Below are 27,716 nucleotides of genomic sequence, written 5' to 3' on the forward strand. Positions count from 1 at the left end.
ATTACACAAACTTTTCATGTGTGACAGCTGTTTTACTGTAATTTCCTAACCAGAAGTAGTTTCCTTGTGTATTTCTATATATTCCGTGAAAATGCACAGAAGTAATTTTCTGTGTCTTCGCACATGGATATCACCTGCACTTGAGAGACTGCTATCACTGAATCTGAGGAGCATAGCTGTTGAGATAATATATTAAACTCAATGAGCAACAGAACCTTCTTTGGGACAGGCAAATGGAACGGTTATTGAGATAAAGGGGAACCACAAATTGCACTGAGGGACAAAAGTTAGCCACACATGAAGTTTGGATGAGGCACTCTTTGCTTTGTACAGAATATCAAGCATTTCATATTTTTTATCTAAATTTGCCAACTAGAAAAAATCGAGCATTCATTTTCCTTGAACTTCACAGGGTGGGAAAGGCAGAGTCCCATTCCCCATCAAGTTCCAGAGTTTGTTGCTATCCATTGAAATAATTCAGCTATTACAAATCTAGGGTTGATTGTTTTCAAAAGGGGATAAGAATCCAGGAAGAGCATGAATCAACATGATATATGCTGTGAAATCACCAGGAATTATGTTCAGTTATACCTCTTACATTTTATGTTTCACCTTTCTGTATTTTTCCCTGTTGTATCTGTCACTAATGAGTGTAGGTCTAGTAGCTTCTGCTTGGACAGCCACCCCTTACTGAAAGTAAGCTCATTATATCAGTTTAGGAGCCTGAATAGACTAGAATTCAAAGGGTTACGTGGTCATTCAATGTCTCTACATCTTCCTTAAATACTTTCAGACTTATCAAGACAGTAAATGACTGCATCTGTGTTGCTCTAAACGTACAGACATTGGCATACACAAATCACTCACATGGAGCTACATTTAACATAATAAATACTATAAAGTCACATGTTGTTCTTTGTTTAACATCCTTAAACACCTTTATTTAAACACCCCAGTCTAATTCTATCATTTCCAATTTATTTCAAATTACATACTTTCTAAATGCTGTGCAAGCTACACGTTCTTTTGAAATATGTAATGTGATGTATACTAATATCTCATTGCAAATTTATGTATTTAAATGCTAAATCCCCTAATCTTCTAAATATTAACACAGAAATATTAAAATATTTAAAATATGTATGACAAAATTCAATGGAAGATATATTGACATCACCGAGAGACACACAACTATGCACTTAACTACATCCCTAATTCTGCACTGTGCTTAGCACACTCTGCTCTCATGGCCAGATCCTCTCTTGGCACATCTGTTGGAAAAATTTCAAATCAGCTACAGGGGGTGATGCTGATTCAAGAAAGACTTTCCAGATTGTCTTATTAATGTAAATGTGTCTTTACAAGTTCCTTTACTTTGTGGTAAGAGAAATGGACAGTGTAGTCAGGGTACCTTTGTCTGTTAAAACATACAGAACAAACAACACATTACAGATAATTGTCACATTGCCCAACTCACTGTAGAATATAGTTTCATAATGTAGTGAACATCATAGAAAAGTTAAAAAAAAAGAAAGAAAGAAAAAGAAAAAGAAAAAAAAAAGAAAAAGAAAAAGAAAAAGAAAAAGAAAAAGAAAAAGAAAAAGAAAAAGAAAAAGAAAAAGAAAAAGAAAAAGAAAAAGAAAAAGAAAAAGAAAAAGAAAAAGAAAAAGAAAAAAAAGAAAAAGAAAAAGAAAGAGAAAGAGAAAGAGAAAGAGAAAGAGAAAGAGAAAGAGAAAGAGAAAGAGAAAGAGAAAGAGAAAGAGAAAGAAAAAGAAAAAGAAAAAGAAAAAGAAAAAGAAAAAGAAAAAGAAAAAGAAAAAGAAAAAGAAAAAGAAAAAGAAAAAGAAAAAGAAAAAGAAAAAGAAAAAGAAAAAGAAAAAGAAAGAAAAAGAAAAAAAGAAGAAAAAAAAAAAAAGAAAAAGAAAGAATAAAATAGAATAGAACAGAGCAGAACCCAATGAAGGTTTGAGCATTCTCACATTGGCAACTACATTCTTTTAGGCCAGTCACAGGAGTAAAGCACTGCCAAGACAACTGTAGTTGTCTGTTTCCCTCCTGCCCTGCAGCAAGCATAGCTTTGCACTGCTTGCAGTGTTTCCAAGGGTCTATTTTTTATTCCTAGATCTAATCACTTCATGTCCCTTGGATGCTTCTATTTTTATTGTCTAAAAGAAAGGAAAACAATATTGTCTTTCTCAATCGTCTTCCTGACTTTATTTCTTTTGATGAAAGACTATTGATTCAGCTGTCTTTGGGTGAACCTGTGAATATACTGCTGACTCAGGCATTCTTTAGCATCACTAAAATGAATGTGAAATGCATGTTTGTTTTCCTTATGTAAATAATTGGTGGAATAGAAAATGGTTCTGTTGTTATTTGCAAAATGCAGTGAAGGGATAATATTGTTATCAGTAGATGTGTGCTAGAATATTTGACTTGCACTTCCTAGATTCCATTTGTCTTCTGTCAACCTATACCTGCTGTTAAGCATTAGACCCTTAAAAAAGAGAAAAAGATAACACACATTATTCACCATTAATTCTTTAAAATGAGTCACTATTAAAAGCTTAATTGTTTGCTGAGAGGATCCAAATTAGTGGACTTTGAAAGATCAAACAAAATTGAAGATATTTGTCCAAATTAAAATGGAAACATACATCTAGAATATACCAAATGAACATGTATGCTCCTGTAATAATAATTTTATTATCTTCAGCTTCCAGGCCAGACTTTTAATTATGACCCTTTATATCAGTGAAAAACATGTATTCAGGATTAAAAACCTATTTCTTTAACTAGTCTAGTTAAAGACTGTGGTTTGATATATTCTATGCTACAACTTTTATAAAAACCAGAGAACACTTCTAATAACACTTTTCTAATTTCATGGTTCAGTGCACAGTCAGTAAAGATTTAAATAATTCAGAAAGAAAGCCTATTCTGTTTCTTTATTAGAAGTTTGAGTCAGGCAAATTCTTTGACATTTAATAGGTTTTTAACCCTTTTAATAACTTCTTATAATGAAATTTATTGGAGGTTGTTTTAAATAAAGGGTTATTATATTAGAGTGAATAGCAGTCGGTAGTTTTTTATGATTAGTTTTGAGACCTTGGCCCTGTGTGACTCAAAGGATATTAAAACATAAAGTAGAAAAGAATGTTAATAGTCACCAAATTAACTGTGTACCAAGAAATATGGAAACTGTATATTATTGCATTCTAGTCATTATGTGATTGTGCTATAAAACTTTGCAGTCAAATTTTGAGTATATAATTGTTTTAAAGGAGCTTAAGATCACTTGCAGAACCAATACTATATAAAGAAACTTAAAGTGGTTTAATTTTTAACAGAATGATTTTGGAAAGATTAGAGTAGTAAATTTAATAGGGTGGTTTTGTTTTGTTTTGTTTTGTTTTGTTTTAGTTTAGGGTTCTTTTTACATGTGAGGTTTCTGCTGCTTAATTTTAACACTGTTTTCCTAATCAACACAAATTTTGAATGATCCTTTCATTATCCTGAAAATGCACTGGGCTTAGAATATAAAACGCATTTGTGTACAACACTAAAAAATTCCCTAAATACCCACTTACTTTAAAACTCAGTCTTTCATTATGCAGTTAGCTGATACAGAAGAGAATTATAAAATTAGATGATGAAAACACATCCCTTTTTCTATTAGTTGGTGCTTTGGGTTATTCCTTTTAATGTATTTTAAATGGTTCTCTGTGGTCATTTTACAGTAACTTTAACTCTCATAACAAACCATTCTTCAGCACACATTCTTTTAAATACGTAAAAAGAAGACTTGGTTACAGATATGATTTCTATTTTAATTGTGAATATTAGGGTTTGATCCGCCTTTGTTCATGACAGGATATGCACACCAGTTACGATTTCATCCACTCTGATCGGTGAAGCCTGACTTGTCAGATTTCAAACTTCTTAATACTGGAGTAACTTTTTATTCTTCTGTGGTGTACAAATGCAGATGTTCAACTAGTTTTATATTACTGCATTGAATAGCATCATGTGATGCAAAACTACATGTGAAACTGCATGGTTTGCTTTTAATTAAGTTGTTATTAATCTAAAATCCAGTACACAACAAATAACCATAGGTTATTACTACTTGATATCAGTATAAATTAAGTGAAAGCTTTGGGTGTATAGAATGGACTTTTATATTTTTAGATGTGTTTAAGTTTAAACTTAGCTCTGATTCCATGATGAATATTGCTTTCATTTTGGATTATTACAAAAAAAATTACAAGCTTTTTGGTTTTGCAATTGCTTGTTTTCAGCATAAAGGATGGTTATTTTCTCCCAAACACAGTTCCTTTTCAGTGTATCAGCTTTCAAAAAACTGTCTGGCCATTGAATGTTGTCTTTTTCTTTTCTTTTTAAACCTTTATTTAAAGTCAAGTAATTATGTAGAAATTCAAATTCTTGTCTCTTTCTTAAAGAGCATCTCTGAGTCACTTGAAGACATCTTGCAGATGTGCATTGGCTTATGATAGAATACAATTAAACCACTTCAAATAAAAACTAAAATTTCTAAGCAAATCTCATGGCTTTTTAGGAGGTTGGCACAATCAGGGCTAATGTTACATTTCAATGTTGCATTATTTAAAAACCGAAAAATTTTCAGTTTTAATATGCCACAGGTACTGTCACCAGTGTTTCTTAGAATACCAATGAGAAACACCTTCAGCCTACAAAAGAACACCTGTGGCACCAAAACGGTGACTAAGATGGATGACATCAGTGAAGAAGGAAGCACACTATGATGTCTTCATAGATAATGCTTAAGATTCTATGCATTTTTCTCCCAAATTCGAATCTTTATTTGAATTGATTGATTGTAACATAGATTCACATTAGTGTGCATAATTGTTTCTCACTGATTTACCTTCAACACTTAGACAAGAAGTAAAGGACCATCTGCCACTTCCACAATGTCCATCAGAAAAGCCTATATTAGCTCTCACTAAAAAAATAAGCTTTTTTTTTTTTTTTTTTGTAAGATATGTTGGTGATATTGGCAATATGCCTGCTGTGGCTTGGTATGAATTTGCATGGGGTAGTGAGATATGTGTTCTCCACTTACTTCAGTGAGTAAGCTCTGTGCATTTCTCCTTATATTTTAATGTTTTCATCTCCAGTGCATAATCCCTAGCGTTTCTTGCATATACTTAGACCTGTCATATTTACTTCAGTCTGTTAAGGCAACTTGTCTTTCTTCTTTCATTTAAGGATTACATTTTTTAGAATTTATTTAAGTAAGGAGGAACAATTTGGAATTTTACAGCTTTTGAGAGAGATGTTGCATTACAATTCTTAATTATAACAAGAAAAAATAACATGGGAATTATTTTGCTAACAGCATGTTCCATTTGAAACTCCCTGCCTAATGCTTCTTAGAAAAAAAACTTATTTGCTTCCTAAAGCCAGCTTCTGGGTTGCTAGTTAAGGGTCTTGCTATTTGACTCTCTTTGCATCTTGCATGAGTAACCAGCTTATACTAAAAAAGACAGATTATTAGGGATTTTTTAATGCTTTATCCTAGATCCTGTGAGAGACTTGAAGGATTCTATTTGAATGCTGTGTCAGATAAAAATATCTGTATTTTGTGGAGTTTGGGGCATGATATTTAAATAAAGACAAAGACTATTGGACATAGTCCAGAGGATATCAGAAAGAATGATCATAAGTGTAGAAAACACAGCATATATATATATTTATATGTAAATATATATATATAAAAGAGTCTCAATCTTCAGGTTTAGTTGTTTAGTCTGAAGAAGAAAAAAGCTGAAAGGAAATTCATAATAGCCTTCTAGTGTGTACAACTTTTCTGTAAAGAAGGGGAAAAACATCCCGCATGTCCACTGGGAGTAGAGCAAAAAGTAGTAGGTTTAAATTACAACAAAGGAGATTTAGGTGAGACATTACGGAAAAAAAGCCCTTTCCACTGTAAGGATAGTTAAGCACAAGAATTGCCTAGGGAGGTTATGAAGAGGTTAGACAAACATCTGTCAGAAATGATTTAGGTATAGCTAATCCTACTGTGAGATAAAGTGTTGGACTAAATAACCTTTTGAGGTCCCTTCTAGCACTATTTTCTGTGATTCTGTGATTAGCGTACTGTATTCATATTGTCCCACAGCGAGATATTTCTATGTAGGGATGATATGGCTGTGTTCTGCATAGCATGATGGGGAGAATGATGGTCTGATGTTTAAAGCACTTTAGTTTTGTTCTCACTACCTTAGGAGCTTTGAACAGGGCATTAGGAGTTTGTTTTCAGCCAGATATCAAATGAACTGTTCTGGTAGTCCACTAAATATGTGACTATTAGGTAGGTTATTGGTACACACCTCAGAATTAGATGCTTTTACTATGTCTTTTAACTTGCAGTCAAACACTTTCATGGGTGGATGCTCAGTTTCTGCTTATGAGTGAAATGCAAACAGTAAAAAAAAAAATATAGCCATATAAAGAAATGTATCATAGCTTCCCCATTAGTAAAACTAATATAGAACCAGGCATATTCTAATGCTGAATACAACACAAGTTGTGAAACATTGAATTGACAGATGGAGAATGATATTAAAGTTCCAGATATTGTCATTATTACCTCATCAGAGAGGCCATTGAAGGTGTCAGTTTACGAATGTCCTTATCCTCTGTAGCACACAAATTCTGTAACTTTGTTCTTCCATTTGGCATTCTGCCATTCAACAGGATTTATATTCAGCTTTGTATTCAGCAGAGTGTTTGCAATATTGCTTCTGCATACTGAATATGGCTCCAGCACAGCCACACACTGCTGGGCTTTGTAAAACTCCATCTGGAAGAACAAGCAATAGGAAGCTTCTGATTTTGAAGTAGTTTATAAGGAATTGGTCATACTCTGCTTGTAATGTTTACAGATAATATTTATGATCAGTGCCACTGTTCTCTCAGTGACGAGGTCATCACACCGTTTGAAACAGGGGCATACTGTCACACTACAGTGGCAGTGGAAGTATGTGGTTTTCATTGCTGGGACTGTTCTTGAAGTCAACAGAGAAAATGGAACAGTTCTTGAAGTCTGTTGATTCCTTAGAAACCTGAAGATTCAACATCACGTGCTTTCCACATTATAACGTTTCACAGTTGGTGTGGTCGGCTGCCTGTTCTTACTCAAGTTTCCATTTTCTTAGGTAATCCCATTGTTTCCCTAGGAAGGGTCATGATTTGGGAAGGCTCTGCAGTGCATGGCAAAGAGAGGCGGGACAGAAATCTCATCTGCAGATGCAGAGCCATGTTGATCCTCCTTGCTGAGGGCCACAGGTCTGTGCATGGATGACACTGGCATGTTCCCAGCCAGCTCACACTTTTCTCTGCATGCAGGTACCTTAGATGACAGTTTCTGGCTTAGCATCTAAAAGGAAATGTGTACTTTTAAGCAAGCTGTTGCCATCCTACTTACTCCTGGTTTTGTAAAGGTAGACTGGTATTCATCAAATTTAAAAGTTCAAAAGACAAGCTGAATCATAATGAAAAGAAAAATACCGTTTTTTCTACTGCACCACCCCTTTTGCAGTCCTCAGAATTTCCTTAGTGAAGGGCTCTCTTGCAAATATTTATACATGTATTTTGTATGGGGATATGTCCAAAACTGCCCAGTTGTTGTCATGTTATCTGAAAACAGTGTATGTTCAATGCTGGAGTTAAAACTGGACACAGATTATTTAAAAATATATGTTGTTTAAAGATGACAGACAGAATGCTCTGCAGTACCTATCTGATAATATTTGAAATTAATATAAAGAGTTTTTAATGAAGGAGAGAGTGTTTGAAAAATAACAAATTTATTGTATTTTGCTTGGGAAAAAGTAATTAAAATTATAACCTTTGCCCTGCTTTTAATGAGAGTGGTACTTGGCATATTCATTCAGAAGACTGAAATAGTTTTCAGGAGTTTCAGATAGTGCTCATTTCCATTCCAGAGTTCATAAAATCATTTGGATACACATTCACATAATCACAGAATCACAGAAAGGCTAAGGTTGGAAGGGACCTCTGGAGGTCATCTGGTCCAACCCCTGCTCAAGCAGGGCCACCCAGAGAAGGTTGCCCAGGACCATGTCCAGGTGGCTTTTGAAGACCTCCAAGGAGGGAGACTCCACAGCCTCTCTGGGAAACCTGTACCAGTGCTCCACCACCAGCACAGTAAAGAAGTGCTTCCAGATGTTTAGATGGAACCTTCCATGTTCCAGTTTGTGCCCATTGCCTTTTGTCCTGGCACTGGGCACAAACTGGAACAAAGCCTGGCTCCATCCTCTTTGCACCCTCCCTTCAGGTAACTACAGACATTGATGAGATTCCCCCCGACCTTCCTCTTCTCCAGTCCCAGCTCTCTCAGCCTCTCTGCATAGGAGTGGTGCCCCAGTCCCTCAGTCATCTTTGTGGCCCTTAGATGGACTCCCTCCAGTATACCCAGGTGTCTCTTTTACTGGGGAGCCCAAAACTGGATGAAATACTCCAGCTGCGGCCTCCCCAGTGCTGAACAGCAGGGAAGGACCACCTCCCTCAACCTGCAGGCAACACTATGCCTAAAGCAAAATCTCCTGGGAGGGTACTGAGCCACACTGGGTGTTGCATGCAGCAGATGGGGTGACCGGGGTGCTTTCAGAGGTGCCTCTCTCCCCCGGCTCACCAGGGACCCGGCACCCCTCCCATCCCTGCTGGCGCCAGGCCACACGGCAGCTGGTGAGCGCCATTAGGAGAGGGCCTGGGGGCGGCCTGCCTTCCCGCTCACCCCCACCAACTGCTATTCATTGAAACAGCTGGATCCGGGGAGATGGGGAGGAGGAGGAGTTAGAGCTTTATGGACACAACTGCTTTGGTGTGGATTGTCTGCTAGAGGCAGCGATAATGATAGCTTTCAAGGCTAATATGTTTGACTAGAGGGGGAGCTGGTACTGGAGGGAAGGGAACAAGTCAGTAGCAATCTTTAAACGTATGAATGACTGTCAGGATTCAAATTTCAGCCTTCAATTGATTTCATACACTGCTCTGTCTCTCCTCTCCAGTGCTTTAGTAGTCATTAAGTGAACTTGAACGTGTTTGTATTGATAACCCTTTTTTACCAAAAGCTATGAATTTCTGAAGCAATATAAATACAGGTATAATTGTGATGTCACGTTGGCAGAATGTATTCCAAATACTTCTCAGAGATACATATACATTTAAAGTGGTAAGTATTCCAGAACTAATGCTGTTATTAGTTTGATTTACTGCTAGCCAGTCAGCCTTATAAAAATCAATCCCTAAGCTCATAAAATATCTCCCTAAAATTTGTAATTTTTTACTCTCTCAGTAATAAGAGGAAAGGTGAAGTTACAGGTTTATCTTTTCTTTCTCTGTGCCTTGCTGGTTGAAAGGTATCTCACAGGTTGCTCTGATATATAGGGGAGTGTGTATGAGAGAGAGATAGGTTATGGAAGTCACGAGGTATAAGTAGTTTAAAAAAAAAAAAAAAGAGCCATCTTTAGATGTTTTGGATGACAAGTCTAACAAAGACTGTCAGTAGAATAAATGTGGCTATGTTAATACATTGAACCATTAACATGTGTCCTTATCAGAATGGAACTTATACAACGGTAGTTGCTGTCAGATTCCACTTGATACGTATGGCATGTTTGTCGGATGCACTGAACGACAACTATATCTATTTCATTTCAGCTTTGAATTGACACTTCAATTTTAAATCACCCACATAACACCTTAGTTTAACTCTGAGCTTCTCCTTGATACTCTTTGTTTTTTGTCATGTTCAGTATGAGTATACTGAAAAGACATTATAGGCAATCTGCTGTAGTGTGCGTGTATGGTACATTTGACCTCTGGACAAGAATGGAGTTTCATCCTCCAATGCTTTTAATTCTTATCCTTGCAGAGACTGAATTTGTTGCTTGAATTAAAATAGTATGTCTTGTTAATGCTGAGAAGCGGTGACCCACATAGCACAATGGATTCATTTGTCAATCCTGCAACTTACGAGCTTTCTGGTCATATATGTCTCAGCAGCAAATCAACTCAGAAATCATTTAATCAGTCTGTCAATGGATCCTTTCTGTCAGTAGTCTGAAACCTTAACTTTTCGGTATCTCATTGGGCAGCATCAGGCAAAACAGATTTTGGTTTAATACTAGATATTCCAAATCTGAAAACTCCAGCTTCCAAATTCACAGCTTGAATACAAACGAATCTTAAGAAGTAGGATCTGGAAATAGCCTTGAATTCCGAGGATATTCATGTTCTGATCTGGCTCTAAACTTCAGAATGCAAACCTGCACCCCTTTGTTAGCATTTCTGAAATACTCAACACACAGTTACAGAAAGCAGTGCCCTTTTGTTCCCCCTATAAAGAAACAAGCTTTCAGTGCTTTTTGCAATTCCCACAGGCTGAGGCTACAGCCTGAATAGTTTATAACAGCCAGTGTTATGCAAATGTCAATCATATCCTATTCTGTTTATTTCCAGTATTTATATGTTTATTTAAGTACTTGCCATTTCTTTTAAGCCTTATATAGCCAATCAGGCCAACAGTGGTCTAAAAGAACAGAACACTTTATTAGTGATATGCTTAATGCAGTTTTTTTCCTCTTGTAGATGCAAGATTTACGGAATACAGAAGGAGCCCAGTATAGTTCCCATCCTCAGATGGCAACCATGAGGCCAAGGGTTCAACCTGCAGATATTAGGCAGCCAGGAATGATGCAGCACGGGCAGCTGACTACTATTAACCAGTCCCAGCTCAGTGCACAGCTTGGTTTGAATATGGGTGGAAACAATGTTCCTCACAACTCACCCTCTCCACCTGGAAGCAAATCTGCAACTCCTTCACCATCCAGTTCAGTCCATGAAGATGAAGGAGAAGATAGCTCTAAGGTAGGCTTAGATGCTAGGACTACTATGTAAATGATGGATATTTTTAGGACCTGCTAAATGAATCATATGGCCACAGTTATTAAGGTGATACTTTATACATTGTTGGTGGTTGACTAAAGTGAATAAAGGGTTATGAATACAGAACTTGTAGCTTCCAGTCAATTCTTCAGGCAGCTTGATAATTCTTAATCCATAATTTATAATTCTTCTTTGTGAGAGCAAACTGGAATCCTGTTAAGAAATAAAATCAAAAAAATAAAATTAAAAAAAAAAAAAAAAGGATAGCCTTTAGGACTTTTATATAAAAGTTGAGTTTTCTCACTTGCATAGAATGGATGTTTCCCAGTTAAAGATCAAGTTACTGCTATAAAATGTATGAACGGTGTGTACAATATGCTAGTCTTTTGCTAGTCTTTTCTGCTTGGTCACAGAATGAGTTAACAGCACATCATAACAACCAGAACAGAAATAAACAAACTGAAAATCTTACCTTGAAAAACTTGAAGACTTATTATGCATTTATGCTTTTGGAAGTGACAACACTCCAGCATGACACATTTAAGCTTAATTTTAGTGTTCCTACAAGTATAAAAGTAATAATTATCACTCAAATAATAAAATAACCTTTATTAAATGATAAATGATAATTGACTTAGCACCTTTTATGCAAAAATCTCCCAAACTTCCCCAAATCCTGAACACATGCCCAGAAATAAGCCAGTATATCTTCATTTTGCAGACACAAAAGTTGAGATAAAAAAAGATTGGGACTTAGCACAAAGTCATCCAATAAACCAGGCATAGAGCATATTGAAATTGAGAACCTCTTATCTCTATTTTATGGTCACTACAAAATAACAATTGTTATGCAGTAGTGAAGATGTTGTATCATGGCCATATCTTGTGGGGAAAAGCTGTAGACTTACAAGGAATGTGAAGAAAATGCATTGTGAGTCACTGAGGAGGTATAATCCAGTCAAGAAATATAATTCTGATTTGTTTTCAAATTATATTGTTTTTCATGCCTCAAGCTATAAAACAATCTTGTAATTGAAGACATATGTTTTACTGCATTTTAAATAAATTCAGATTTAAAGTTTTATTTCAGGTCTTTCCCCTAATTCCTCAAACTTTAGGTTTCAAAAATTACTGAATAATTCATACATTTTAAATGAGCACTTCGTTACTGAGGGAGATTTTAGAATACTACTATGTAAAAATAATTCCAGACAGCCATTACTTTTACAGAATAATTTATTTGCTACTCCATTTTCTTTGCTAGTACTTTTTGATGGGAATGTGCAAGATACTTTAAATTTCTGGAGAAACACCCAATCAAATAATTGGTGTCCTTTTTTCTTTTATAAAATACTTCATCTATTTAACCCATATTTCTGATGTACTTTATCACTGCAACACTTCATGCTAGCAGAAGTGTAGGATTGTGACTTCATGCAGACAGTACACAAATGAAGACAATAATTTTAATAATAATCACTGATAATAATCACTGCAGACAACTTGGTCCTTTGCGGAAGACAGATTATATACTGTTCAACTTAAAAAAAAAAAAAAAAAAAAAGCTATTTTGGAAAACTCTTTAAAATCCTCTCATGCTCAGTGTAAACAGAAAAAGATGAGAAAAGGCACAGAACACAACATAAAATTGAGAAAAATAACTCAGTATGCAGAAGTTAATACATTGCCTTAAAATTTTTCAATAATCATAATTTCTGTTCAAACAGAAATGTTTTAAAGGATATTAAACTTGGTTAATAATGATGGAGAGCTTAAATTAGTTTCCAACTAATAGGGATTAAACTGCAAACTTTATGGCAGGTACATTATAACATACCTGTCATCTCTGGGATTTCTTACGTCTTCCTGAAAATGCCTGAAGCTGGCCACAGTTGGATCTGAAGCAATAGTTCCACTGTAGTTCCCTCCATAAAGACAAGAGATTTTGAATAATTGGCATAAAAAGCTAGTGTAATGTTATAGTTTATTATTTAAACCCCTCTGCTGTGTATCTTTCTGTTACACCGCTCTCCCTGGAAACTGCCAATGCATTCATGGATAGAGATACTTAGGATAAACCAGCTTGCTATGGAGATCCTTTTCCACAGCCACAATGCATTAAATTTTCTCAGCTCTGCTTTGGAGGGATATGTGAGGTTTCTTCTCACTACAGAAATTCTCCTCCTAGTGAAAGGTACTGGATGTGGACAGGAAGACGTAGAGCAGTCATTGTGTCCCTTGTAAGAACCTCTGTCTTTTACCTGAATATATATAACTTTGGTAAAACTTACGTTTTTTCTTTTTTCTATAAACAGTCATGTAGATGTGTGATACTACTTAATAGATCAGGGCTAGAACTCATTATTCTCTATTTGAATAGAAGTGCACATTGCAGTCTTGTAGAAGCTACTGTATCTCACCACATTTGAACAGCTTCATGAAGTTAGTAAGATGTTCCTGCTATGAGGACTGTGTAAAAAACAAATCACTGTGAATTCACCTTATCATTAATATCACCAGTGACACTCTGCTATTTAGCAAGCAAGAGAAGATTTTTGCCACTGTACAAACATTGATCAAAAAGACAACATACATTTCCAAATGGAATAGATCTCCATCATCTCAAAGTCAGATGACCTCTGTTAGTTTCTGTTATCTAAATGCCCAGCCTTACAAGCGAAAGAGAAACCACTGGTTCTTTGATAGCAGATTTGGTAGCAAAATCCCTAACAACTATATCTATTTCTATATAGAGAAAAAATAAAGAAATCTCAGTGTCCTGTTCATGTTTACATGAATTTATAAAATGTGTTGACAGAAGGTATGAGCAAATGTATGTTTGGACTAGAAATATAATTGTATTCCTACTGAACCACTAATTTCTATGCAGGTAGGAAATGGCCATTTCAGCTACATTTCAGTACATATTCCAAATGCCAGTAATGAGGAAACTTTACAAACTGATGTAATTGTTCATATGTTGAGCTTCCAGGAAGTTCATTCTATGGTAAATATTCAAATTGTTCAAAACCCAGTCCAATGTACACAGAACTAATGGCAGCAGCTGCTAAATATTTTTGGCTATACTCGTTCTAATAAAGGCTGTTTCACATAGGCATCTTGGACTTTGAATTGTACATATACCCTCTAGCGCAAAAATAGGATAGGAACTGCATTATAGAGAGCTCAGTTGTCCTAGATGGTGTTGCTCTAAAAGCAGGACAGCTGAGGTTGCTTGACCATAAGATTAATCATAACAGTACCATGGTTATAAGGCTGTATATATACACTGTCAGAAAGTGGCCTATGTCCATGGAAATATGAACTATAGTCTTTGACCAATTATATTGTTTGTGCAAGTAGTATACATCCCTAAGTCTCCTTAATTCTAAATGTAATGTGTGGGACTATAGTTAGAAGAAGAAAAAAGGGAGAACTTAAAAATCAGTAGTTGTAAGTAACTCAAAAAACATTATAAACAAAGTGACCACTTACCACATGCTTTATTCCAACCACCTAAACACTGGAATATTACAGTTATGTAATTCTTGTCATTTTTCATACTGTTAGATTGCTAAACATGTATCTGGTTATTGCCAAGCATAATTGTGAAATGCTGGAAGCATTATTGGTTTGCAAATATCTATTTCTTCATAGATGGATAACAGGGTTTTCTTCCATGCTCATTTGAATATCACTTATGAGAGATTTTCAAATAATGTAGTTTAGAGGAAAGATAGCGAGAGGACTGCAAGTAGCAAGAATTAACTAACAGAAACACGATTACTAAAGAACTGCTGCAACATATTCTCTTTATGTGGTAGAGGTTTTACAATATTTACTTTATATGATAAGAGTTATAAGTAGAATTCTATGTTGTCTGTTCAGCCTATTATGCAGATGGTGCTTGATTAAAATCTATTTTAAACTACAGCGATTACTGCAAGATAGTGTGCATAAAACAGCTCTCTTAGCTCCATTAAAGGCTTTGGTACTATTGCAGTTTATTTTAAATATGCTTATAGACATTTTCTAGCTTCTCAAGGGACATTTAGATATCAACGATGTGCCTTACTTGATAGTTTTAAATCCTACACTAGATATTCTTGTGATCTATTATGTGTGCAACATGGTTAATGTACACTTCTTTAAAGTGAAAGATTATTGCTTTCTTGTGATAAATAAGTTAAATACATCACCATAATTAAGCAATAAGCCATGACAGGAGGTGGATTACCATGAGCTAACTACACCTCCAGGGATTTTGAGGCACAAGTCTATGCCTAGCAGAGTATATGTTTTTTATTTTATTTCCCATCTGTCTCTGCTTTGGTGGTTAGAAGTAGGGTCTATGAAGCTGATAGAGTGATGAGAGCATAAGGTAGGCCATCATCTCAGCCATTTGCAAGGTTATTAGTACTGAAATTCTGGTATTCTTTTTATTTAGTTATTTTCATATAAGACAAACAAAATTTCCCCTGTGAGTACTCTCTTTTTAACAGTAGGTTTTTGAAGACTCTTGATCGTTCAGGTTAGAGAATAAGATTTTAGAGCCATTCTCGGAACAGTTTACCAAAAGGCTTCTTTACACAAGTCTCTGCAGCATATCACCTAGTTCAAGAGTAGTTTAAGTAATGTGGTATCCTAATAGACAAAGAACCAGTAAATTTCATTGTGAAAAAAATACTTTGAAAAGAGGAAAACCTTGACAAAGAATAAAGATAAAAACTTTTACTCTGGCCCCAATTACTGTCAAGCCTCCTTGCTTATGGAGTTTGCATAGAACTGCCTGAGGCCTTTAGAATGATATTGTCAAATTAACTAGGGAGACCTAGTTAATCACAATTTCTCTGGTAGTTTTAACTACCATTTAGCTGGCAGTTTGGGTACTCTGTAGAATGAAATGATAACAAGAGACTAAAAGTTGGATAAATTAATAATGGGTAGCACACTGCTTCTATTTCTCCATACTTTCTAAAATGATGTCAGGCTCCATGGCCATTAACTTTGTATTAAAGTTACAAAGTACCTACTGTAATGTAATGCCTAGGAAACAATCAACTTCATTTTCAAATTATGGCATCACATCGTTCACATGTTTAATAAGCCACAGTGATCGGGTTTGTTCACTGTAGTCACCTCTGTCCGCTTGGGCACCACACAGTGAAGTATATAAGAAAAATACGAAAGGCTCAGATGGTGAATATTGTCATTTTCCTCATGTGGTTCTGCTGATTTTAATATCTCTGCTGTGTCACTTGATATGCATTATCAAAAAAAAAAAAAGGCATGTGATGAAAGTCAGATCTGGTCAATTATGACTTCTGTGCCCTTGATCTTCTCATATGTCAAACTGCTTATGATGCACACAGTACACTGGACAAAACCAACAAGAGAAAAAAGCCCCTGAGCCCTCTAGTAAGATCACACATCAGTGCTACAGGTATAGTAAATCAAGTGATCTTATCAAGAGAAACCACGTAGCCATGGAGCTATGCTGAAGCATCTGAACAGTTTCCCCTTATGTCCCTTATGTGCATGTAAGTCACCTAGGTGCTGTCCTGATCAAGATCTCTGAGCTATTAAGTGGCAAATTGTTGTTGCCCGTAACACATTTGCACAAATACTCATGCAATATTTTATTCATATGCACATACACTGCTCTTCATATACCATTATACCATTCCTCTTTTCCTTTTCTCAGACAATCAGGAATTTGCATTTACATAAGCAGAGGAAAAAACTATGCAGCTAAATCCAGATGGATCAGAACTGGTCCTCCAAAGGGTTCCAAACTGTCTATACTGGCATAAATTTGTTTCTTCAGATTTTAATTAAAAGGTGTGGAGTAGTTTCTCTATACCTTGAACCATTTTATTCACAGTCTCATGACTGAGACTGAACTGGTGGTCAGGATGTAATGAAACATGTCCTAGATTTACTGCATGTCGTAGCCATTAGTGATAAAATTTGGAAGAGGTAAAAAGATGACTACATGAGAGGATAACAATTATATGAAAGCAAAATATAAAGCCCTTTAAGGGGAAAAGTTACGTAATCCAAACTGTTTATAGCAAATTTTATATAGGAGACTAAGTCAGATGGTGTCAACATTTGGATTATCAAATATGACAACTAAAATTGTGTTTTTGCGTACAAAATCCAAATTCTGTGTATGTGTTACAGAAACTACAATGATGGATGGACTGAATTAAATTGGATTTTTTTATAGCACTTTTCTAATTTTATGTTACAGGTCAATGGAGGAGAGAAGAGACCTGCTTCAGATATGGGAAAGAAACCCAAAACTCCCAAAAAGAAGAAGAAGAAGGACCCAAATGAGCCACAAAAGCCTGTGTCTGCCTATGCATTATTCTTCCGAGACACTCAAGCAGCCATCAAGGGCCAAAACCCCAATGCTACTTTTGGCGAAGTCTCTAAAATTGTAGCTTCAATGTGGGACGGCTTAGGAGAAGAACAAAAACAGGTACAATATGTGCTGCAGCTCAGAGGCTTTGTTTCAGGAAAATGTTATCTGGGTCATCTAAGCACTCTAGGCAGCTTCTTTTGTTTGCAGGGATGAAATCTGAATATGTGCAATATTAGGAACATGGTTTAAAGAGACTAAGATAAGGAGAGTATTATTTCATTGCTTTTGTCAATGCATGAAACCACTAAAAGAGTTTTTTAGTTGAGGGTGTGACAACAAACTTTTAGATGATGTTTAGTATTGGTTTATACTGACGTCAGTGGGCCTAAGATTTCAGGGCAGGGCAGACAGGGCAGCATTGCCTTGTCTATGACAGTGTGGTGTAGGAAGACATTGCCACCAAAAAGTATATTCCTGTGCAGTAGGACCTGACATATATCTGAGCTCCCAACTGTTCCCCCAAATACCATTCATCCTCTCTTTAGCAAACCATTGCTTTTCTGTTGTTATTGGTTGCATTTTTACTATCTGACAACAGAATGGATTGGATAGAGAAAGAAATGGGAACTTTAAGAAAGTTACAGGTGTGGAAGGAAAGGATATACTGAATGGGCGTTATAATTGGATACAGGAGACCTGAGTGGGGATGACAGGGAGTACTGGGAGTACTGGGAGTACTGGGACAAAAGTACCTGTCATTTATTCACACTGAACATACTATTATTACATAATTAATATAGTTAGTATGTCTAGCAATAAAAAGCAAAATAGTACTATGATTTTTTGTAGGTAAAGTAATTTGGGCTTAAAAAAAAAAAAAAGTTTTCTTCACTAATAACTGGAAGGTATATGCATGTCTAGTTGCCTGTTAAGGTAAAAGGGTAATAAGAATCCAGACTTGGCACTTACTCTGTCCAGTATGTACCCTGGCATAAGGTCAGCACTTGGAAGGTTTAGCTTGAGAAAAAGTAGCTTTCTATATCTAGGGATCAGAAATGTCACTTGGCCTGGTGCTTTAGGGACATGGTTTGATGATGGGACTTTGTAAGTCAGGGTGATGGTTGGGCTTGATTGACATGCAAATGATTCTAGGATTCTATGATTAAGGTTATTTTGTTGTGTTGTGTCTTCCTTCTACCATTTTCAGTATGTTCAACAAAGGCCAAGGTTACATCCTTGATCTGACAGGCTGTTTAGACCTTCCCAGTACAGAGGTTCTCTCATACTTGAGCATTACTTTTTTGGGAATATGATGATGGATGTTCATTCTTGACTTAGAAAAAATTCAGAGTATGCTTTTTGTTAAGCTCACAAGCAAGAGGTTTTCATGCCATTCCTCCTTGTCCTGCATACCTGCAAGCTGGCAGCAGGGATAGGGCTGAACCACACAAGTAGTAACCATTGCTCAGCAGACTACCCAAAAAGCAGTTCAAGAAGCAACATGCTGCACCTGCTGTACTTAGCCAGGACCTCAAGCCAAAGCTAAGAGACTATAGTTTCTACCCTTAAGAAAGGTCCTTGGCCAGAATCACTCCCCATGTTTGAATCTGCATGCCCTAACACACCTAAGAATACTCCAAGTACTCAGATCTATATCTTGGACCCATTTTTTTTGCCTGTGGGATCGTGTATCCAAACTTTTCTGAAATGGTGAAAGGCAAAGACCCGGACTTCTCAAGAAACTGTCTGTCTAGTTATCTCTCTCTAGTGGTGACACCAACCAGAAAAATTATTTCGCCAAATCTTGTGCCTGTTTTTTCTCCCCTGTTTTTCATAATGACCTAAATATGTGGCTGTTTCAGTGGTCACCATTTTTCTTTCCATAATTTTTGCTCTGCTTACAAAGCAGAAGACTTAAATTCATGCATAACAGTCCAGCACCATATAATGGAGATCAAGCTAAAAGAATACATATTTCCATGGAATTTGTCATTTTACGAGTACCAAAAGAAAGTTACCAGCCTTTCCATAGAATTTGGCTTAAGAAAAGTGCATAAAAAATAAAATAAAATTTCAGCTTTAACTTGAATTTCCTGTTCTGGTTGAAAGCAATAATTGAATAAGTCCCACAGTGGAACAGCAGAACACAATTTATTTTCCTTATCTCAGTTGTCCTTAATTTAAGTTGGAACACAGGAGAATGATGTGTTGCAGAGTCCACGTAACACATCCATGAAAAAATGGCTAAAACTGGATTTTTAAACCAATTATTCCAAGAGTTTGGTTAAATATCTTTGTTGCTCTTTGACTCATTTTGCCTATTCATTATCATCTATTAAGCACTTGTTAAAACTCCAGGCCCAAGCCCTTTCTAATCTAGCATTGTACAAAGAGAATAAAAGGTTTTTCCCTATTTAAAAAAAAAAAAAAAAAAGGTGATCCTATTTTCTAGAATAAATTTAAACTCATTCTTTATTCCATTAGGGATCTAATAGTACAAAGTAATGATTACAAGACATCTTAACTGACTAGATAGTCTGTATTTTAAAGGCCTAATTTTTCAGATCCAGAGCATTAGTAACTGTTATGAAACCTCTGTCTCTGGTAGGGAAATTGGACTCTAAAAATGCTAATGATTAATGCATTATTTGGAATTTTGCATTGAAGAAGCTTCAGAAACTCAAAAGTAGTTAACTAAAAAAACAAACACATCATTAGAGGAATACTTTATTGATGAATTATACTTGCCGGAAAAAAAAATCAATTATCATAAAGTTTCTGGCTTTTATGTTTTGGAAGCAAATGCTTATTCTGGAATTTAAATAGAATTATATTTCCAAATTATGTTCCCTGAATTGGAACTCCTTTTTCTGTTTAAATAGTAAATATAAATGAATCAGAAAGTAGAATATAATGCAGCTATTGAGAAAGAAGAATAACCCTGTCTTTTTATGCCAGAACGAAATCTTCTCTGTTCTACGACCTGTGCCAGCTTTTTCTGAAATGCACAGAATTCTTCTTGTTTATCCCTGCAGATTGACCACAGAACCACAGAATAAGTAAATGTATTGAAACTCAGTACAGTAACAACCTGAGGGCAGTATAAGTATGCTCAAGCCTTTGTAAAAATATATATATATTAACCTGACATATTAGATTGTAGTTTAAAAGGGTTTGTGCAAGAACCACGTATGTTTTTCAAACTGCAAAGAAACTAGGAAAATGTGGTTTGAGAAAATAGAATTTGAATGACAAAAAAGCTGCGTGTCTTGCTGAGGTTAGGGGGATTTATATTTAAAAGGTATCAAACACCGATTCTCTTACTGTGCAAATCTTGCAATTTATTAGATTAAAGCATATAGCAGTGTACTTCCACTCTCATTTTACCATATGAAGACATTTATATTTTTGTGTCATATGCTATAACTGTTCCCATTAATTTCTGAGTATACAACAACCATTTTCAAACAACTCTGGTGTGTGTTTGTATTTTGTATGTCCAAACCTTTATACACAGAGAGCTCTAGGAATTAAAGGGGCTTATGATGTCATAGTTTTTTCTCAAATTCTGATTTGGGTACAATAATGACACATAATCAGAAGCAGGGACTGTGCATTTACCTTCATTTTTCACTGTGAATGTTTTCTAAAAGTGTTCTGATTAGTAAACCTGTGAATGGAAAGCAGCTGTAGCAGTAGTATGCTAGGATAAATTCTCCCCAGTGCTGTAGCCATAGCACAGGGATATTTTCAGTGGCTTTTCTAGATCCTCTCTTACTATCATGATCATTGTTTTCTCCTTAGTCAGTGCTATTCTTCTGTGCATCCCTTTTTATAGCCTATTTATGTACATCATTGCCCTTTGCACACATTTTTACTGCAAAGGGGAGAAAAACAGCCCCCAGGGAAGAGGGTTCAGCATGCTAAATGGTCAAGTCTGTGGCTTTCAGACAGAATGCTGGTTCAAACTAGGTAAAAAGGCTACTTAGGTCATTTTCTGTCCTTAGATGAAAAAGGAGAGTCGGTTTAAATCAGTACCAGATGTGTGTGTACTAAATGAACCTTAGGTTTCTAATTGGAGACCTAGTAAAGCAGTAATATATGTGGCAAATTACAAACAAAATGTTCTTGTTTACATTAGTGTAACTTTAAAACTTCAGCCAAAGACCTTAATAAATGTGCTATTATACTAAAAATGGAATTGAATGTCTATTCAACAAAATTAATCTCTGGTGTAGCTTCAGTGATTTAACTGGAATTCTAGCAGGAATGAAGTTGGCCTTCTATGAACAGCTTAGTGTGTGCATGTACGTGTGTATGTGTGAGCATGTGTTTCTGTGGGCTTACTTAAGTGTTGCACTGGCCTTGCATCAGGAAGAAGGATGGATTCACCTAAGGGGCCCAAAACTTAACGATCAGATGAAGCAAGCAAAGCGACTGTTTGAGTGCTGTAACATATGCCTTCTTTCAGGCTGCATAATTCATACACAATAATATTAGCTGCAACAGTTAGCTCAATAGCAACACCTCATTATTTTATCCCTCAGTATTTATTCCTATGTTTGACGCCTCATGAAATTACTGTTAATGTGTTTATATAAGGGCAGATCTGACACAAGTGGGAAGAATTTAATTTCCCACTCATTCTTTCCTGCTGATGTGTCCTCTTCCCCTGGTAGAAGTGGCAAGTGTAAATAGTTAATTTGCTTCAATTATGAGCCTGTCCTGCTAAATTAGAAGCAGCAGGAATATGAAGAGCCAGAATTATACTTATGAGGCAGCTGACAAATCCTCTGAGCTTACAAAATCAAATCATTTACTCCTCATTGGTGCTCAAAGACCCACTAGATAAAAGCTGCAGTTTATTCTTTAACATCTGATGGAACTTGGATTGTATGTTACCAATGCTTAAGTAAATTGAAGTCCTTGTGCATTAGTGTCAATGTTTCTGATGTTGTTAGCATTTTCGTTATAACCCACAAGCTTTCAAGGGTTTCTATTTTGGTCAGTAAAAATAACCCAGACCGATTTGGGTATGAAAAATATCTGAGCATGTTTTATACGTTTCTTTTTTGGGGAAGAGAACAGTGAAGTTTTGGCAGCACGCTCTCCAGTGCCAGGATGAATCAGGTAGATTGGGAGTAGCTTTAAAAGTAAGATGGTGAACACTTCATGACTAAAATGCTGACACTTAGATATAGCATAACTCCTGGCATAACACCAGAGCTTCTCTTGTGGTATGAGACATGAGTCAGATACAAATGGATCTGAGATTGGTGTTTCAAGAGACTTTGGCTCATCCTGGTCTCCAGGGACGTGTAACCTCTCTCCTGGGGCACTATGCTGTGTCACTTGTTGTCCCTTGATGTGACAAATAAGCTCATCCCATGGGTGGAAGAGTTATGGCATTCCTATTGCATGGCTTTGCATGTGGGGTGCCCAGAGTAGGGGCATCAGGAAGTTCAGGAGACTTCAGTGCATCTGTTGAGATAGCTCCAGAGGTATATGCAGATCTTCAGGTCAAGGTAGTCAGTAGCATTTTGAAAACATAAATTTACATTTTTTCACTCTTATTTATGTTCATGCAGATGCTTGTTTATCTACTTCTCATTCCCTCTATGGAAAGGACCTTTTTTCTTTTTTTTTTTTCTTTTTTATGTTTGTGCTAATGAAGTAATCTCCAAGGAATAACTTTGAAACACTTGTAAGAGGATGAGAATGTACCTTCAATTTATTAGATAAACAACCACACAAGGTTTAAATTTAGCTTTGTTTTCTTTTTGTAAATGAGAATAGGAAGCAAAGGCACATCTGTGTGTGCATACTGCCAAAGTGAATTACAGACAAAATGGATTCAGGAATAGGCACAACAGACAAAAACCTTACACATTCCCTCCTAGCTACTTGCACAAGCGAAGTCACTCTTACAGTGTTGCACATTAGGCCTGTTTGGAGCTCCACTGTTTTTCTTGACAAATTCCTGTATTGAAATTGCACTGTGTACTCAGGAGGGGAAACCTTATATATATATATATATATATATATTTAAAATATGTATATATATATATATAAAAAAAACTTTTAAAAAATGCAATAGGAACTGTTTCTTCTTACTCTATGTAAGGTAAAACAGCCTCTAGTCTGCTGGCTTCCTGCCTGTTCCACCTGGCAGGTGAATTCTAGCACCCATTTCCTATTTACTGCATGTAACAGACTCTACCAGATAAATATCATACATTGCCCTGTAGTTGTGAATGTTGGCTGTAGCTGCACTTCACCTTCTCGTTGTGCTTGAAAAGAGCTGTGCCAAAAAGACCATTGATTCCAAGTATTGCTGCAGTGATATTCAGAAATGATAGCCTTAATTTTCTACTCATTCTTCTTCCCAACCCTTTATCCATATATTTGAGCTCAATGGGAACATGGCTTTAAATCATTTGTGTACACAACTGGACTTAGGCCCAGTTATTATGCTCCATTTGGCTCACATCCATTTAAAAAAAAAAATCCAACAGGTGCAAATAATCACCAAATAAATCGTATGTTTAATGTCATTTGTTTTGTATCCAGCTTTTATCCCACATGCTTCTGATGAAATAAACAACCTTGCTCCTGTAAGTTGCAAGCATTGAGCCTGTAAGGTCAAATTTAGTCCTGGCGTAAATGGCTGCAATTTCCAGTGAACTCCATAGAGTTTCTCTATTTGTGCTAGAGTTGAATTTGGCCTGTGATCTTTACCCTGCATGCCAGAAAGACTGAATTCTTTCCCCTAAGCCTCTAATATGTCATAAGTGTCATTTTCATGCTGTACAGTCTAAGAGACTGCTGAGCCATATAGCTAGCCCTGGGCCTCCTTCTGTTACTGTATGTACCTAGATTAAAAATCAAATGATAACATATTTCAGTATCCATTAAGCAATTCTGAGGATTTTTTTCTGACTGCTGTGGGAATATCTCTCTCCATATTTTCGAAGAATGTGTGCAGTTCTAGGTGCCTTTGCTACACAATCAAAAGATTAAAACTAGAGATATATCTCCCACTTGGAAAAATAGAAGTTTTCTCTATGAGCATAGGTATGCAGAGCCAGGAACGACAATCTGAATGTGGAATTTAAGTCTGGATTGCAGCCTGCCATATTTTATCAGATGACATTCCTGTAACTGTAGCCTGTGAAAATGATACTCCCATGGGTAATAACACTGCAGAGACCGAAAAGTCAAAATCGGTCATGTTGCTTTTTTTGATTTGCTATTTTTGCATATACTATTTTTTTAGGTTTATGGAACACTTCCATCAAAACAAATGTGGGCACCTATGGAACACTTTCATCAAAACAAATGTGGGCACCTTTATATCATTTTAAAAAGACAAATATAACTTGCTTGGAAGTGTCACCTCAGAGACAAAGATAAACTGAAAACTTCCCCTTCTTTGTCATCCTCCTACCAGCTATTTAGGCAAGGCCAGGGAAACAATATGGTTCTTTGTAACGTGCTCTGTCAGCTAGGAGACACAAAGCTTTTCCAGACTACCATGAGGCACAAATTCTGAAAGTTTCCTTTTCTCCTAAGAATATCAGTCAGTTTAGGTCACTATCTCCAACTCCCTAACATCAAAGAGGATTGTAGTTAATGGTTCCTTCTTCATTAGAGCCTGTTATTTGGACATGTTTGCAGACATTTGAGTCCTGTTTCCCTGAAGGAAGAAGGGTGCAAGCCACACTGGATAGGGTAGAAGTCCTGCTGCATAATGTGTTATGTTGATAGTCCTCCACAAGCAAGTTCAGAGGAAGTTCATCAGGAAAGGATGACTAACCGGAACAAAAATTTGGCTAAAGGCATTACAGGTATATTTCAGTTATATATATCAGCGATGAGTTTCATATCATCCAACACAGAGAAAAGCACAGGAGACACAAAGCCTGCCTGAAGGAATTTATGATATAGGAAGACAAGAATTATACAGCAGCTAAAATACATAAAGCAAACGTGGCCAGAAGTTGGCATCATAAAAAGAAGTGCAGATGTTCTACTGTGGTTTTAATTTGGTACATCTGGTATTTGTGAGTACTTGTGGCTAACCATGTAACCCACAACTCATCTATCTCCAAGTGAAAATCTGGGGCAGCTACTTTAAGGATGTTTATCACTAATAATAAAAATCATTCAGCCTTCAGTGTAGGTGCAGCACTTGGGTCCACATGTATGTTCAGCCCATGGAAATGGAGCTAAAGGGTGCCAGTGCAATGGTCTGGGAACTGGTACCAGGCTGTTATGCTACCACTGGAGAACCCAGAGCATCCATTTTCCAAGGTGGCCTAGTTCATTTTAATTGCTATCTTCTGTGCTTATATGCACAAGGTAGCATTTCATACTTCTTTCAGAAAATACCTTTTTCTATATTGCTGCGTGCTTTGCTTAACTATGTAAGGGGACTTGAAGCTACCTTACTGAGTATACTTGGGAAATGTAATTAAATAGTAAACTAAGAACCTGTGTATTATGCTGTATAAATTTGCATTCGTGATTCACAGTAGGAAAATAATGCCAGCAGCTTCCATTTGTAGACAAATTAATGTAATCGTGGTGTTTGGGGGTTTCTATAACAAGCTGAAGAGAATAAGAATAAATTAAGCTGACCCACCTGCATATACAGAAAATATGTTGGTTTTTTTTTTCTGCCATTTCCACAACTAGGACAATTTTAAAAATAAAATGTTGTATAAGTAAAAAAAAATCTGTTGTTGAATCAGAATGGGCCTTTACTGCCTGAATGACAATCAGTCAATATTCAATTATAATGTTAATTGAATTAAAGCAAGCTAGAAATTACCTAATTCTGTACATATATGCTCCTGTCAAGTTAATTTTGTAATAATTGTTGCTTGCTTGAGGGAGGAGGAGAAAATGACCTCATAAGAGTTTTCTGAGATGTTAAAAATGAAATTAAATATTGTCACTATACACTATAGATAAGCAAAAGAACAGAAACTTGCTTCTTGATACAGGAAGAAATGATAAATATATTATTGGAAATTATGTGTTTCAGAATTTGGCACTATCTTAGACACAAAACACAACAGAGCTTCAGTCATTTTCTAGAGCACACTTGAATGATGACAAGAGCCATTTTCCTCCCGCAAAGCGCTGCAAGGATGAAACTCTGTTAACCTTACTACAACACAAAACTATTTAAGCTTGAGGGCTAAAAATTCTCACAGCTGGAAAAGAAAAAGAAAAAAAAAAAAAGAGGTTGGGAGGGGCAGCTAACTTGCTCATACCTGTTTTAGGTACTGCTGCAAATGCTGAGGACACTCCCCGCTTGCCCTGCCTTCATAAGCTCCCTGTACAAGTCCAGTCTAGCACAAACTCAGTGAACTGGTACCACTGCCAGGGCCAACATTAATTTCTGGAGAAAAATACTGACAGCCAGACCTTGCTGTTACTCGTGAAAATGAACAACGCCCAGACAGGCAAAACTTACTCTAATTTTTATAATAAACCACAACAAAACAGGATTTCCAAAACTAATGCAAAGAGCATCAACCCACTTGTATTTTGTCTAAACAGTGGGTGTCTTGAAAAGGACAACAGTATCAAGATATCAACAGCAAGCGCTCGAGTCACTGTCCTCAGAGGACAAGGTAATACCCTTACAATGATGAAGGAGGGCAAGTTGACTGCCCTCTGGGCAAACTAGCCTGCAGTAAGCATTCTGGCCAATGCAAGCCATCAAAGAGGGCTAGAGTTGTAAAAACCATCTCTTCCCATCCAATAAGAACTTCTGTACCATAATGACCTTTTACATAATTAGTGTTAGTATTACAATGGAAAACATGGTGTTCGTTTGATTATTACTGACTCACCAGGAAACCCAAGAAAAGTGAGCAAGAAAATATGTATGCTAAATGTGGTAGATATATAGGAAAATAGGTAGGAAATAATTAAACAAAGGCTATATGCTGATATTCCTATGAAGTAGTGATGTTTTAGTTGGCGATTTACAGAATTGTTGTTAGCATCATATTATTGAGTTAACCTCATGCAGTATGACTATTTGAGGGAAAAGTCAGGTCCCAGAGGACTTTTTCAATATGCTGTGACTGTAAGTGCACAGCAGGAGTGTATATTTTTGATATTTGTGTAATGCAAAATAAAACCCAATGTGGAAGCAGTAGATACATGATATTTTGAAGATCATTATTCTGTGTGAAATTCTTTGTTCAACTGTGTTTTTTAAATTGGCTATCAGAAAGATGCAGAGCCATTACAATATACAAAGCTGTATAACTTAGTCTTTGTTCTTTAGGTCAAGCTAAATTCATTTTAGCAGCTAGGAACAGATTGTTGACTAATTTTTTATTAATTTTCAAAACAAACTTACATT

General features: G+C 36.2%; 1 protein-coding gene across 7 annotated transcripts in view; it reads left to right on the forward strand.

Annotated features, from left to right (window-relative positions):
- TOX (thymocyte selection associated high mobility group box) overlaps window positions 1-27,716 on the forward strand; it is a 223,756-nt gene that overhangs the window by 166,818 nt on the left and 29,222 nt on the right. For 5 of the 7 annotated variants that reach the window (XM_083827138.1, XM_083827139.1, XM_083827137.1 and 2 more), the window contains 2 exons: window positions 10,663-10,941; window positions 17,216-17,446. In XM_083827138.1, the coding sequence (XP_083683264.1) occupies window positions 10,663-10,941; window positions 17,216-17,446 (510 nt within the window). The remainder of the gene's footprint in view (window positions 1-10,662; window positions 10,942-17,215; window positions 17,447-27,716) is intronic. The other 2 variants (XM_083827143.1, XM_083827142.1) reach the window with 1 other exon arrangement.

The sequence above is a fragment of the Anser anser genome (genome assembly GCF_964211835.1).
Source record: "Anser anser genome assembly, chromosome: 2".
NCBI lineage: Eukaryota > Metazoa > Chordata > Aves > Anseriformes > Anatidae > Anser > Anser anser.